The following is a 15,722-nucleotide window of genomic DNA, read 5'->3' on the forward strand; positions in this document are numbered from 1 at the left end:
TTCATGTATGTGTAATGGAAGATAAGATACAAGTTACGGGTCGTTAAAATTTTTTATTTGGACGATAATACAACATTACAACTTGACAAGTATTGAGATTTGATTGTCAGGATATAGATAATGGAAGATAAAATATATAATCGCATATACTGTTGAAAATTAATCGACTTTGAATTATTCGCGGACGTAAATGAAATGGATTTAGTGTTCAAAAGATAAATTTTTTATCTAGAAGTTGATACGATTGAATATTCGATAAAATTGAGATTGGAATTTTTGGTCTTTGAGATCGAAGTTTTTATATTAAATGCGCGAATAGTCCATCGGATAAAATATTTTCTTCGTTTTGACGACATTTCTTCCTTTTCGATATAAGAAACGCACTAAATGCTGGAAATGAAAAATTCGTAGAGGTGGTGAGTATTTCGAGAACGTGGAAAGAATTAGAATTCAAGTTTGAGAGAGGCTGGACAATAGAATTACAGGTCTGCACGCTGAATTGTAGACAACCATTCTTTCTCGTTTATTTGAATAATCGAGGCACCTTCTTTTCCGCTCTACAAGCGCTGGCATACATATTTACGTTCCAATGAGAAAAATGCGGGTGTAACGCGACCGTGGTAACAATTATTTAAACGTTTAATATATGAGAAAAACATTATAATAAAAACAACGAATTACGCGCGTGTTGTTACGCTTTATAATTACGATTCGTTGATGATTATCTCTTATTTTCTTACCAGTCGGAGAAAGCCGATTGTTTGATCTTTGCGAATCACTTTCGCGCTATTTACAAATTATACCCCACGATTCAATAAAATTACAAGATTGTCTTGAAGATATCCAAGTAAGTTACGTGAAATGAATGACGGATGTTATAAAATAGAAAAAGAGAGAATGTACACTACCGTTCATAAATCATGGGACACTTGATACAGCTAGGATAGGCATAAGTGGATGTTCAAATCATAAAATGAAATTGACACTTATTAATCACGTGTATAATGAGGAAAACTATATTAAACTCGAATTATATTATAATTTGAATTCTTTATTACAGACATACTTTATTAAAATTCATATTTCGAATTGTATATGTCACGATAGATCGAATAAACGTCACATAGAGGATACCATACCTGAGTTAGCTCTTGAATAATAATCATTAAATCATATTGCATCGTGTGTACTTTATATTTTTAATTACTTCTATTTTAACACGTATATGTCTAATTATATCTTTAATTTCATATTGAAATTACCAGTATCTTTTCGTCCTTCCAAAGATACTATTCCAAAGATAATAAAAATTCCTATATGTATGTAGTAATATTTAGGTATTATTGAACCGCGAATGTCCCTCGTAAAATCCGATTTTAAGCCGTGTACATCTCCATAATCGGTTGTACTCTCTTGCACAATGTATTTCCAGCTCTTGACACCGATGTCAGTGCAAACGTCGAGTCCGACTCGAAGCATAATTACAATGGACCCGGTTTCGTGGGTATTATTCCTCGTCCAAGCTTGCGGGAACGACAGGTTCGAGGAAAAATATTTGTTTACCCGCTGAAAACTGGACACCGGTTAGCTCATCTGTAATCGTTGCGGTTCGGAACCGGGTCTCGTCGTCATCGCGGTTGTGGCTCTAGTGAAAGTGGATCGATGCATTCACCGTTTGAATAGAGACACAATTTAATCGGGTCGTGGCAAAATGTCCGATCGTCGCCGCGTTAACGCCAATCTCGTCGGCGTCGACGATGTTAATTTCAAAGAGAAAATCGTGAGAGCCGGACACGCGTGTTATCCTATTTTTGTACCGGTCGGTGTGTCGCAACCGCTCGGAGATTTTTCTCCTCGTCAATCTCAGGATAATTCTGAGGCGTTTTTTAACGGCGGTTTATTTTTGGCGAATCGAAAAAAACTCGTCGATCGATGATATTTTTAATGTCCTCAACATGTACTTACGTGATTCGATATATTTACGAGGTTTTTACCTCGAACCGGTCGTGTTTTCGATCGGGACGATCGACTTTGGTTTCTCTCTCGGAAGTCGAATAATTAAGCTGCTATGCTCTGGTAAGGCGTTGCGTAACAATGCACGTGTGGTTCTTTTCTTTTCTTTTTTTTTTTTTTTTCGTTTGAATAGAAGCGAACGTGAGAATGCATGAACAAGAATGTAAGAGAAAGAGAGGCGTTTAAGTTATTCGATAAATTATGGAACAGAGCCCTGATGAACTTCGTAGAGGAGCGAAACAGATTCTTAATCTTCGGTCGGCATGTGTCGTAACGTCGTGAGAACATTTTCTGCGATCGAACACCGCGACGACTTTATTGCTCGGTTAACTTTCGTTTTCGAAGGTCTAATCAGGAATTATGCAGCTCGCTTGTTAAACATTTTCCTGTTTAATTATGAGACACGAGGAAAGGAAAAGTTGTACGTCAATTTATTGCATTTACGTGTATTAATACCCTTTTACTTTCGGTCATTATTTACTATTCTCTAATAAGTTCGAATAATGTAACGAGTAATAACGAACAATGCAATTACAAAGATTTCTCGCGATTCTACAGATGATTAATTAACGATAACAGAGCACTCGTAGCTCGCACGGAATATACTTAAAAAGAATTCATTTGGATCGTAATATGGTTAGTTTCGTGTCTGTTGAACCGATGTGCGATGAATAAAGAACACGTGCAAAGGAGAAAATGCAGTTATAATTTGCCTAGTTCATGAAACACGCTTGTACGTCTGCCATTGTTTAGATACTATATCTTTCGAAGATCAATGCACCTACAATTTACATATAAGTCTTCATTTCCATTCAGTAAAAGTTCATTCAGGATAAGAGTAATTTCGTAAGCCTCGTTAGTCAAACATTCGTTTATATCTTCTTACTTCTGCTTACTTACATAATCATTACGGGGAATATTCGTTATTAATAGCGCAGAAGATGAAGTCCTATACTGTAAAACTTAGCTAAACAATTCTCGAATCCTTCTAGTATATATTTTACAACTAATATCTAGATTTTATTCAAATTACGAAGGGATATCCCACAAAAGACTCAGATATGTTTTTATATTTGTATAATTAATAATATTTTTATTTTATAATTATTATAATTATTTATTTTATTCGTTACAGTTATTAGAACTTTCAACACTTTATTCTTAACTTCAGGTGACAAATGGTTAGTTTCTTGCCTGGGCGTTCTGCACTTGAGCAAGGGACTTTTCTACAGGGTGGTACCAGCTGATCAAGGATTCGGGAACAGCGGAGAACCACCTGGGTCACCAACGGCTGAATACGCAGGGGTCTTCAGGTTCCGGTTGTGGTGGTGCGGCGCATGGGTCGAAGTTCTCGTCGACGACAGGCTACCGGCGATTCACGGACGGCTGGCTTTCGTGCAAAGTCGTCACAGTGATCAATTCTGGCCGGCTCTTCTGGAGAAAGCGTATGCCAAGTGAGTACCGGGGCAAGTGCTTCAACTCGAGAGTACTTGCTTATTTATCCATCATGTGAGCGGCCGCGCATGAGATTCTTCTCGCGCCTGCTTCTCTTGTCTTCTCCTTTTGACAAGGTTTAAAGAGGCAAATAGTTGACTCAGAATGAATATGGGACCTACCTAAGGCTTCCCACGATATACGTACGAATTACAGGATTTAGCTAGAATCATCCCAAATCCGTGGATTCCGACAATCTTTGTGGTGAAAACACATCAAACTTACTAGGAATCACATAAAACGATCGTTTTCTTTAAATTTTTTCACGGGAATATGTTCGATATTTACGTATCGCAATATGATTCTTTCTTGTAGCCATTTGGTCAAGTACATGTAAATTTTATTATTAGCTATGATGATAGTTGATGATAGTTAAAAAGTATTTCTCCTTTTTTATATGAATAGAACATTTATTCAACTTTTCTAAACGACGAGTCTTTTAATATCTATCTATTAGTATCCCTGTTACATAATTAATTGGCCACGCTATGGACATAAATGGTAGGTGGATGATGTCATGAATAGAAAAAACGAGTTTCAAAAATGGGCGTATCTTCGGATGTTATAACATCAAACTGGGCAATTGGCCAGTTTCAATCGCATGCAGTTTTACGTGGGCGTAGAAGGCGGTGGCGATCGAGGTTCATCGATCGATCTGGGTAAGGTCGATCTTCGTGCTAACGCACCATGAACGTCCACCTGATGAACACCCACGCCACCCACCGGAACTTACAAGATCGGCCGTGGTAACGTGAAAGTTATTCCGTGTGTTTGCATATCCATCCGATCCACAACTCTCCATTCTCTCAGGAAATTCGAAAGTCATGCGATGACTACAACTTTCGATGTTTTTCATAAATAGCGTGGGTGCAACGAAAACATTAAATATACTTAAAGAATCATTTTGAGGAAATGAAAATTTTTATACGAAAGAAATTGAACCTCCTTTATCTTTAATTACAACATTCATAATTATTGGCAAATTGCGGATACTTATGCAAATCTATACTTTCATAACTACAACGAAAGAAATGAAATGTAAGCCGAGCTTCTAACTGTCACTAGAGATTTTTTAATATTATATACACTTCCGCGTATTATGTGCATTTTTACTCGTTTAAATTTCTCATACATAGATTCTGCTATTAAACTCGCGATATTTCCAAAGAGATAGATTTATCATTTACTTAAGGAGAAGAGAACTGAATAATTCTGCCCCCCTACTAAGAAAATCAAGGAGAGCGTAATTGAAAGGATCGTAGATAGGTTTGCAACTCATGAGCCTGAATGTCGCAGCATTGGAGAACATTTTAATGAAAAGGCAGCAACTTGCTCTAACGGTCGGGAGATATGATCGGTAACGAAGCGGCGTGTAATCGAGCGATTCAAGAACACGGCAAACGAAGCTCGCGTCATATCGCAGGGACATGGAATTTATTCACGGTGTCTCGTAAAATCTACGGAGCAGATCTGCGACGCGAGTAATGGTACCGCGCGATCTCCTCCCCGAGGTGGAAGACGCGTTTACGCGAACGAACGAACAACGATGACCGGTTTTGCCGAAGGTCCTTGCTCCTCCTCTTAATCTTTCCGCTGATGACCGTTCCTCCTTCCTTCTTCTCTCCTTCACCTCGTTATCCGCTTCTTACTCGCGTCCCTTCCTCGGCATCTCTTCGTTTCTTGCCGTCAGAAGGATGTAAACCCTAGCTGGGCGTTGCTCTTGAAACGACTGCAACGTGACGGCCTCGAAGAGGAAGACGACCTCGCGAGGAGCAACTGGCGAAAGAAGAGCAGGATCGCCGATAAGAATCGCCGTGCGACTCATCCTCCGCCTTCTTCCCTTTTTTCTTCTTTTTTTCATTTATGAGAACCACGGCCGTAACAAATTTCACTGGCGATAACGCGATATTTACACGCTCGTGAGCGATGAGTACACGTACACACGTGCGTGCACGTCGTTCCTTTAAACGTCGGGCAACACTTTGCTCGGACGATATTGTGCCATTAAACGTATAATGGAAAGGGTTCTTTTCCTCGTTTTTATACGTAGTCTTAATAGAAAGAATTCCGAGGACGCGTCCTTTGAATCGTTGCGAAAAAGAAAGTTTCCGTGGGTAAACGTTCTCTGGCGCTTACACGGGAATGTTTGAAGGTATATACATATATTAACAACGTTCAGAAAAATCTGATACCATGTAATCTATTGTAGTGATTTTATTGTTATACGTAATACGTGTAATTTATTGGTCATTTTATGTAAAATGTTTTTACTTGCCTCGTCACAGCGCACTGGAGAAACTGGAGATTTCAATGCTCGAATAGCGCGATCGTTGCACGGTTTGAAGTCCTAATCTTCCTTTAAATTTTATACAAATTATTTAATTATGTGATTTACAATTTCTATTAACCAAACACATCGAGATACGTCTGAAATTAGTTAAATTCTGATCTGTTCATTCGTAATTATTCGTGTAGATGTTGGTCAACTAAACACGATTTTCATTAACAACTTCGAGTTTCAGCTAGTGTAGCCTGACTATTTACCATTTTCATTGCGATATAAATGCGAACGTATCGATCCTTGTGCGTTCTTTTCATTTATTTCCAGCAATTAATTTATCAATCCGTTTAGTTAATTCCTTTTACGTAAACTTATCCAATTTTTTCTTACTCGTCAGAGTTTTCTATTTTTGATCATACGCTCTCCTAAAGGCCAACACTCGTAGCACATACCCTTATTTAACGGTCGAGAACACAGCTCGTTATAATTTCATCATCAAACGCGTACATCTTGCATCACAATAGTGTGTGTGTGTACATATGTAATAAGAAATTGTCGTGGTTGCACTGCGTTTTGCCAAGAGAAAGCAGAACAAAAGGATCAAACGTTGTAACATACGGTGGCTACGAAAATATTTGACCGCTTACCGCACAACATTTTTACGAATATAATGTATCTACATAGTGTATTCAGAAGACGTTTCTATAAGTGTTTAAATACTTTCGTGAGCCACATCACGATACCGTACGAAAATTAAATAGCCGATTAACAAATTATACCGCGATAATAATGGTTCTACGTGACACGACCATTAAACCTGACACAATCGTCGAATTGAAAAAAAATTGAAAGTGTGTATTTCGTAAGTGAAACACAACTGAGAACACGTAAAGAAGATTCTTGAATCTTGAGGTCACGACTTGATCAAAGGATAAATAAATTCCCCGTAAATTAATTCCAGACGATCGTTCGATTCATCGAGCATTGGTCTTTCTTTTCAATTAATTTGATTCGCTCGATTACATCCACCGAGAGACGGTGTATCGTAATGTCGCTTACAAGCCGTCTGTACGTGGCAACGATTACACTGGTCAACAACTTCGGCAAAGGAATCGAGGTCGAGATTCATTAATAATTGATAGCGTGTTGCTGTCTCTCGATGACTTCCGTTCGACGTTGAATGTACGATGCAGTCGATTAACGCTGAATCGCTTGAAATCAACTGGCTTCCATAACCGATTATGGCCGAACGATGTCTCACATTTGTATTGAAAATGTGATTGATCTTTGTGTCAATCGACTTTTGCGGCAAATTTTACGACAAAAGCTTGAAAATATCTAATCTTCGATGCTATTCATCGTTAATTTTCGCTGGCACGCTGTGTCACTGGCGATCTTCGAGTACAATTACAATCGTAAGAATAATTGAATCATCGTACGGATAATTGAAGAGCTAGACGTGATCATTATCTTGAAATTTCTTGTGGTTCGCTGTTTGTTTAAAAAAAAGAAGTAGTATATAGCCAGATTCTGCTAATAAATACTACAATAAAAAATTTCGGTAATTAGGAAAATTCGCATTTTTGTTAACATTAATGAACTTTTCTTAGTGTTGGATTATTGTGCTATCCTAATAATAAACCTTTTTTATATGCTATGTTTAAAAATATGCCGTTTATCGGTATTAAAACGGAATTTATACCTGTCATCAGCTAATTATGGAGACTAAAAGGCACTTTAATAAAAAGTAGCCTCAAGTAGTATAAGTATCTAGTTACTAAATTCTTATCGTCTGGTTGTTAACTTAACACGATGCGCTCGACGTTCTAACCAAATTTTCTTCTAAACAAACATTAATAAAATATCTCCATATCCGCTACTGTATTCTTACTAATTAAATCATAATCGGTGTTTGTTTCTCGTCCGGATGCGAATATTAATTGAAATTACCCCACGATATCACATGTTTTCATTCTCTATTTAATTTCCTGGAATCGTACGCGATAAAAATCTCTCTAGAACATTGTCCAAGCGAACCGTGTCTAACGAAGAACATTTTTCTTTATAAATACATTCATAAAAAATGCGCAATTTTATATGAAATCGATATTATCTGGCTAACATTGACCTCAATTCCAATTTCGTTTGGCACACGTGGAGATCCCGTGCGGCAAATAACGGCCGAAATGATAAACCGACTGATGATTTTTGTCACGATGACGAAATTAGTATTCCACGCGTTTCGATTCGATACGGACGCGAGATGAGAAGAGGGGACGCGTTCTCCAACCGAGAGAATCTCGCCGATGACACACTTCTTTCCACAGGGAGAGAAGCATTCGTTGGTTGACCTTCCCTCTTTCACGATAACCCCGTCGCATAGATCCCGTCGATCCGGGACGTACCGTGTATCCAGGCTTATTAATCCGACGGCTGTATTAAAATCAGTTAGAAAGCTCGTACATTCGCGTGCCAGCGCGTGCACAACTAGCCAAAGAATTATGCTGGACGCGCTTCTTCGCGATTTCCATTAGAAACCACTGCCTGTTCCTGCCGCACGGTACTCGAAGCAACAAAGAATCACTAAGTAACGCATTATGCGTTCACTGGTTACCCCCAGTCCTACGATAACACGTTTCGCTTCTAATTATTTTGTAACTGTAACGATCTCCCGAAGTAATTAACTCTTTTTACTCGCTAAAACCGATTCGGTTTCTCCTCTTTAAGATGGTCAATGCGATTCTCTTTTCGCGTGACTATTAAGAAGAGGAATTTCAGATTGAGTTTGATATGCTAAAGCATGAAACATTTAATAATCCAGCGCCGACAGAACCAGAGTTTATTTTGTGAGTCGTAGAGCATTTGATCAGTATCATTTAGCGTCGTTACTATGGTTATAACGGATGCCTGTTCTGACCATCTGAAACAATCAGATATGTATAAAGATTCTTACTAGTATATGCTATATGCACTTCGATCTTCATATGTTTAATTCGTCAGACTCGAACGAGTCATCTACTGTAATTATAATTTTACGTGGTGCTACGTAATTCGATTTGTAGATGCGATACTTGCAATTTCGCCAATAACGAAAATTCGTGTACCTTCTCCTCGTGATCTTGTAGAAGATGATGAAAAAACCTATAATGCGTTTTTGTTTGAAAAGAAGGTGTGAACCAATTTTCATCTATAGATACTACCGAATAAAAATTTGGCAAATTCGCGTATCAACACTGATAACGCAACGACGCAATGACAGATGGATTCTCAGAAACTGGACAAATCGAATATTGAACTTGATCGATCGAGTTTAAACTTTGAAATAGAGAAAGCATTCCTTGCGTGCCGTTGCAAATATTCGAAAATGCTTTTCTCCGCAAAACGTACACTCGAGGATAATGATTCACCGCGTTGGTATTCGGATAACAAGATTTTCAACGATGGGTCACTAGACGTTTTGACGCGCGAGCAACGAGAAATCAGAATTCGGCATAGCTTCGGGATACGCCAGTATGCCGGGCTATATTCGGCGCTGTATATTTGTGCACGCACATGCCAACCATGGGTAGGTATACTAAGCAAGTATATCCGCGGATACTTTCACTCGACGAGTAGTCGGTTCGTTGGTTGCCAGCAATGGATCGGAGGTCAGTGCACCGGTGACCACAGTCCACGCTCGTATCTGAGGCCACGAAACTGCTACAACAAACGTACCGTGCTAATGGACGCTCGAAAACGAGCCTCATTAACAGTTCATCCACCTATCTGATTCCTTAATGTTAAAATCTTATCGGTTTATAAACAGCACGACAGATATAACTTCTCGTTGGAAGTAGTTCTAGCGAATCGTTTCAACGTTAAAGATAATTAAGAGTTCGAGTTTCAGGATACCTCTCATTCTCTGATAAAGCTACTCTACTCGCTGTTCTGGTCTTCTTATGCGAGTACCCAGAACTAATTTTGTTTTCTTACTTTTTTAAATATCTGGAGCAAGTATTCATTTCACGTTCGTTCCTCGTTCCTGCGCATTATTATGTACGAACAATACGAAAGTCTTATGTCCGAATGTGTAGAAATTTCATTCTTTCTTTTTTCTTTTACTTTCTCTATTGTACCTATTTGGCATCAAAGAAAAGCTTAAATTAAGAGAATGAGCAGCGGGTAAGTTATAAATAGTAGTTCGAAGGGCATGGTACAGTAAAATTAATCTTTAATTTATTCGATTACAGAACAACGACAATGATTTATACGTCGTGCTACTTATGAATTTAATAATCGATAATAACCACCACGATGATAATCTTTATAAATCCTTAGTCATGTTTATGTCCTAAATTACGAAGCAATCTCGACTAGCTATGCCGACGTATACACGTTATGTGTAGCCTGTCGTGTAACTGCATTGTACATTGATCTTGAAATTGTTTTACCGTGTGTCACGGTATTATAGATGTGATTCGAAGTATCGTAATGCGACGATCGCACGAAAGAATTGTAAATGACATTGCACATCCGCATGTGACTTCATCACCCCGTTAGATGGTCATGGGACGGAAGTACGTCAATGGCAAGACTCGTGTTACCGTTGACTCACAAACCGACAGCGGTATTACATAGTCGACAGAATGTTCGCTCGAAAGTGCGCTGACTCTTGCGACAAGCTGCCACATATTTTTTTTTTTTTTTTTCTAGTATAATTTCCAGTCTGATCTATTATCTCATCTATCTTTCGTTAAACTTGGTTTAACACTGCAGCAGATTGTCCCAAATGTCTACAATCTGTCCAGTGCTGTAACAGACTGTTCCAAATCGCTCTTACTGTAAATCAAGAGCGGTCAATTTAACCATAACATAATTCAATCAACGACAACCATTAACGTCGAACCGTTCATTTCCTCGAAACGTGATTCGATCAGTGAAAATAGTCGAGACAACGGCTCGATCATTACCCTGTTAACTCGTCCCGCTTCAATCTGGTATTCTGGCCGCGGACCAACAACTTCGCTACACCACTTCCGAGTCATTGCCACTTCCGCCATCGGCAAATTGCGGAACACACCGAATCCAAAGCCCATACGAGGCACACAATTGAAAAACGGATCTGTCTGTTGGTCGCATTGCGCTCACCTTCCCTGAGAAAATACCCATGTGACTGTTTGAACGGCTCGTGTGAATGGTTACGGTTTAGAGATTAACCTACGTATACAGAGTGTTTCAGAAAGTAGCAAACTTAGGGAGCGTATATTATATACTCGTTGAGAGAAGCAAAAATGACCCAATAGACGTGGGTCCAAATATCATTTTCTACTCATCGGAAAAAAAGAAGATCGTCCAACTTAATGTTAATATTCCCAGTTGCGATTATCATAATTCAATAACGCGTGTATATTACTTTATTACTGGAACTTAGTTTGTCGTTTATTTTTTATTAGTTCTTACATATACACAGGGGGCGGTCACATAATATGTATAATAGAAGCTGCATGACGATAAATTTTCAAACTCAATTTTCTCGTAAGCTAAGCCTTAAATGAACAAATTTTATTCCATATTTCGTTCTTATCTTTTCATAAGGAATCTATATATGATATCTAGAATTATTCAAAGCATTTTCTCGCTTTTAATATTTTCTCCTGCCGGAGCTAAGGTACAACTTATATTATTTAATATTTTATCATTCTTTCATTATTAATCTTCGAATTTTAAAATCTCGATAAGCTTAAGCGACTTAAATAATTCTATCTCATTATATTACATTGTTACAAACTCAGGCTGTTAGAAACGTCTTGTAATTTCCAAATTAACGATACATATTTGTATATCATTTTATTCATATTTTTTGAAGACGTTTTTGCTTATATTTACGAATCGTGCCGCTAAAGTTTGGAACCAACTTTCTGAAACACCTTGTACGCTGGCGTACACTCTCGTGAGTATGGAAAGCTCGCTATCTAACCAGGAGCGAGCATATGTGGACGCAGAAGAGGCGTTGGCGTTACTGGGACGAGTCAGTCCACGAACATAGAGCAAGAGAAAGAAACCCCGTTATCTAGAGAACGCTAATTCCCGCAGGAACGGCACATTCGAGCAGATACAATCGCTACCTTCTCGCCTATCCTCTTATCAATCCTCGCGAGATCTCGCCTTTCTATCTCGACCGATGATTTCCGAGACGAAAAGTCTTGGTACGCAGGCTTAATCAAACTGGCAGGTTCGCTTCGTGGAACAAAAGCTGCTATTCCGGTAGCATGGCGAGCGAGATTAACGAGCTGTCGACTCAACTTTCTTCGCGGAATCGATGAGGAGCCCGCGAGAAATCGCGATCGCGTGGTATTCCTCCAGAGGTGCCTCATCGTCGACGGGAAGAGGTCGCAGGTCGAAAAATTCTAGACATCCGCTTTCCCTGAGCCGATCTTGACGTTCCTGAATTTAAAAAATACCGCCTGCATGATACGAGTTTTCACTATTATTTAAACAACGTGAGTGAAAATTCCTGACAACTCGTTGGAATTGAATAAATGAATAGGATTTTCCATGCACCTTTAGACTCGTTATGTTAGGATGGTAGTCGTTTCTTAAGAATTCATCAAGAAATGTTACCTCGAGAAACTGACTTTTTATTATTTGCTTTCAGATTGCACGGATCGTACGAAGCTTTGAAGTATGGAACTCTGTTGGATGGTTTGTCTGACCTTACCGGCGGAATCACTGAGAGTATCGCCATACGCCAAGATCCTACTGCGTGTGGGCGAGTACTAGCGAAACTCCTCGATATGACATCCCTTATCACGTGTACAGTAAATAACAATCAGCAGCAGGTAAACAACACGTGACTCTTTTCTTCTTAATTTATTATCGACCGCAGGTATCTTTAATACTTTGTAAGCCCGCTATTATTAGACTATCGGTGTTTGTACATTTATAGAAAATTAGATCTCTCGGATCGTTCGGATCTCTATTTAGATTCCATTTCTCCGATTATACCCATAAAAATATAAAACTGCTTAAACATGGGCGTTATAGATGTTATAAACATTGTGTTATTGAAAAACTAAATTATTTGTTTTTACTTCGTTTAAGATTCGTGCCAGTACAGAGAAACTCGCCAATGGCATTCAGATGGGGATCAATTACAGGCTGTACGCTATTGAAAGGGTAAATACCAGAGATAATAATCGTTCGATGATCTTGATTAATTCTGACTCGTATTTCATGATGGATCGTTGCGTAAAATATAGGTGGAAACATTCAACGGCGAGGCGGTTCAGTTAGTAAAATTAAGAAATCCTCTTGGACCTGGTAGGGAGTATGTTGGCGCATGGGCGAGAGGTGGCCTTGAATGGGATGAAGTACCTCCAATGGAAAGGGATCGTTTAGCCGTCAGAAATATGGCCGAGGGAGAATTCTGGTGAACTTATTTTAATAATAGCTTAATTTATAAAATAAGCTTTGATAATTTATTTAAGTTATAAGGTTTATTTGAGTACGCACCTCATTAAATTTAGTTACGCGATAATTGCAATAAATGCTACAAACGTGTGAATAAAAATAATTAACAGGAATCGCATGAATCATAGGATATCGTATTCGGATTTCGTGAAGACGTTCACTCATTTAGAAGTCGTACATCTTGATGCCGAAACGTCGAGAGATGAGCCATCGTTGCATAGCAAACATACCTGGCAAATGAAACTCTATCAAGGCAGTTGGAGGAGGGGCGTAACCGCAGGAGGATGTCGGAACAATGAAGGTTCGTACGCGGTTTACTCCAATGATGAACGTTTTACAACGGAAATCCGGTAATACGTAACGTAAGCACTTATTAGAATTACGATAAATTGTTCTACGATTCTATAAATTTATATATGTTGCAGAAACTTTCCATATTAATCCACAATTACATCTAATCCTAAGTGAAATGGAGGAAGTAATTGTCTCTTTGTATCAACACTCTATCATGGAAATAAAAGTAAGAAATACTCTTTATAGCTTTTAAATGTATCCTATTTTAGAAATTTTATTATTTATGACTGTACCATTTGTATTATATTAAGGTGATAGGCTTCACGGCGTACACTTTGCCGAAAAATAGCACAGAATCGATAAACAAGCAATTTTTCAAAAAGAATAAATCTTTGGTTAACTCGCAATATACCAACAGTCGTCAAGTGAGCCACAGATGTCAATTAGACCAGGGTGGTTATTTGTTAGTACCCACTACTTTTGAACCTACGCAAGAAACAAGTTTCACACTGCGAGTCTACAGTAGTAAGCCTCTAAAACTTAAGTAAGTAATTCAATTTTAATATTAACAGGTTACTTGAAAATATAATTTTACTTTATACATATATAATGATTTTATTAGACTTCTCGATACACCGCCATCTTTGATGAAATCGGCCATCATCAAAGCGCCACCCCTCGAAGGCAAAGGTTTCTCACAATATGAAGCCGTGTTTCTGCAACTTGCTGATGAACACAGAACAGTAAACGCTTTTGAATTGCAAGAACTTCTCGAAGCTTGTTTACCAAATGGTAAAAGTTCGCACTATCTAAAATTATAATAAAAAAATTAATTCATCGATTCTTCTAATATTACTTGATAAATTATTGTGTTTCATTTATAGATTATATAAAAAGCTGTGCTTCTATGGAAGTATGCCGACAGGTAGTTCTTACAATGGATGTATCCTTAAAATTAGTTACCTTAACTGTTTTTAATAATATTTTTTTTAATTAATAATAATTTACTGGTGGTTTTCCTTACATTGATATTAATATAGAGTTCTGGTAGTGGTCGATTAAAATTCAATGACTTTAAGGATCTCATGTGCAGTTTAAAATACTGGCAAGCAGCGTTTAAAAATCACACGAAGGAAAAAACGGGTATACTTAAAGCGGAACGATTGCGAGATGCGTTATTAGAAGTGGGTAAGTATATATTATATATATACATGTTTACCGATGTTTGATATTCACCTATCCGTACTCTTAACGCATGAAAAATATTTCTATTAGGGTTCCAATTAAATACGGATGTACTTTCAATTTTAATCCTTCGCTATATGAGAAAGGATGGGACACTCAGATTTGGTGACTTCGTCTCGGCAATACTGCACTTGAGTGACGCATTTGGTATACTTTAAGTTTCTGACTCCTCCTTCTGTATATTTAAATATTTAAATATTTAAATCGCGCGCTAATATTTACACTTATTTTATAGGAATATTTGAAAGTAAAGACCCTTTGCAAAATGGGACCATAAAATTAAGTTTAACTGAGGTACTCACGTTACATATAAAGTTTGGTTTGATTTAGATATAAAAAATTAAATTATTATTTAAAATATCAATATTTATTTTCAGTGGCTCAGATCATCTTTGATGTGCTGAACTTACTACTCAACATAATTCGTGTACCTTGGAATACTTGTAAATAATGTTTTTTACGTCGTATGTAGACTTAAGTTTTAGCCATATTAACGGTTAATGAACAAGTCTATTTTTTGTGCTGTTTGTAAAATAATGTCATTCTTCCCGCCATTAGCAATCTCATCATTCCTTCATCTGATTAAACATTATAAATGACAATGTATTATATGTTATTTGTATAAGAAATTCATACTGAATAATAAAGTTAAATTTATTTTGTACAGCCCCTATCCACAATAAATAATTAATTATTTGTAAATAGGCTTGTCATCAAATTATATACTTCAAAGTACATATAACTTATATGTATAACAAGTTGTACGAATTACATGCATATAATTTGAACTGAATGATATGAATTTGTTTAAAATAAAATTTTTCACACAAAAAATTATTGGAAAAATTCTTATTGAAAATTGTAAATAATATCAAATACCTAATGCTATTAATTTTTTATTGCAAACTGTATATATCCTAAATTCAATCGTCAAGAAGTATTTTAA

The 15,722-nt window shown here is 37.5% G+C and overlaps 1 protein-coding gene across 1 annotated transcript in view; it reads left to right on the plus strand.

Moving 5' to 3' along the window:
* Positions 1 to 15,478, plus strand: part of CalpC (calpain C) — a 38,265-nt gene extending 22,787 nt beyond the window's left edge. Inside the window, exons 4-16 of the mRNA XM_076619577.1 lie at positions 3,185 to 3,467; positions 12,423 to 12,606; positions 12,869 to 12,943; positions 13,027 to 13,196; positions 13,366 to 13,538; positions 13,663 to 13,757; positions 13,843 to 14,075; positions 14,154 to 14,323; positions 14,416 to 14,474; positions 14,572 to 14,719; positions 14,807 to 14,923; positions 15,012 to 15,070; positions 15,154 to 15,478. Coding sequence (XP_076475692.1) covers positions 3,185 to 3,467; positions 12,423 to 12,606; positions 12,869 to 12,943; positions 13,027 to 13,196; positions 13,366 to 13,538; positions 13,663 to 13,757; positions 13,843 to 14,075; positions 14,154 to 14,323; positions 14,416 to 14,474; positions 14,572 to 14,719; positions 14,807 to 14,923; positions 15,012 to 15,070; positions 15,154 to 15,180 — 1,793 coding nt within the window. The 3' untranslated portion in view covers positions 15,181 to 15,478. The remainder of the gene's footprint in view (positions 1 to 3,184; positions 3,468 to 12,422; positions 12,607 to 12,868; positions 12,944 to 13,026; positions 13,197 to 13,365; positions 13,539 to 13,662; positions 13,758 to 13,842; positions 14,076 to 14,153; positions 14,324 to 14,415; positions 14,475 to 14,571; positions 14,720 to 14,806; positions 14,924 to 15,011; positions 15,071 to 15,153) is intronic.
* The last annotated feature ends 244 nt before the right edge of the window (positions 15,479 to 15,722 follow it).

This window comes from Bombus vancouverensis, chromosome 1 (genome assembly GCF_051014615.1).
Source record: "Bombus vancouverensis nearcticus chromosome 1, iyBomVanc1_principal, whole genome shotgun sequence".
In the NCBI taxonomy this organism is placed as follows: Eukaryota; Metazoa; Arthropoda; class Insecta; order Hymenoptera; family Apidae; genus Bombus; species Bombus vancouverensis.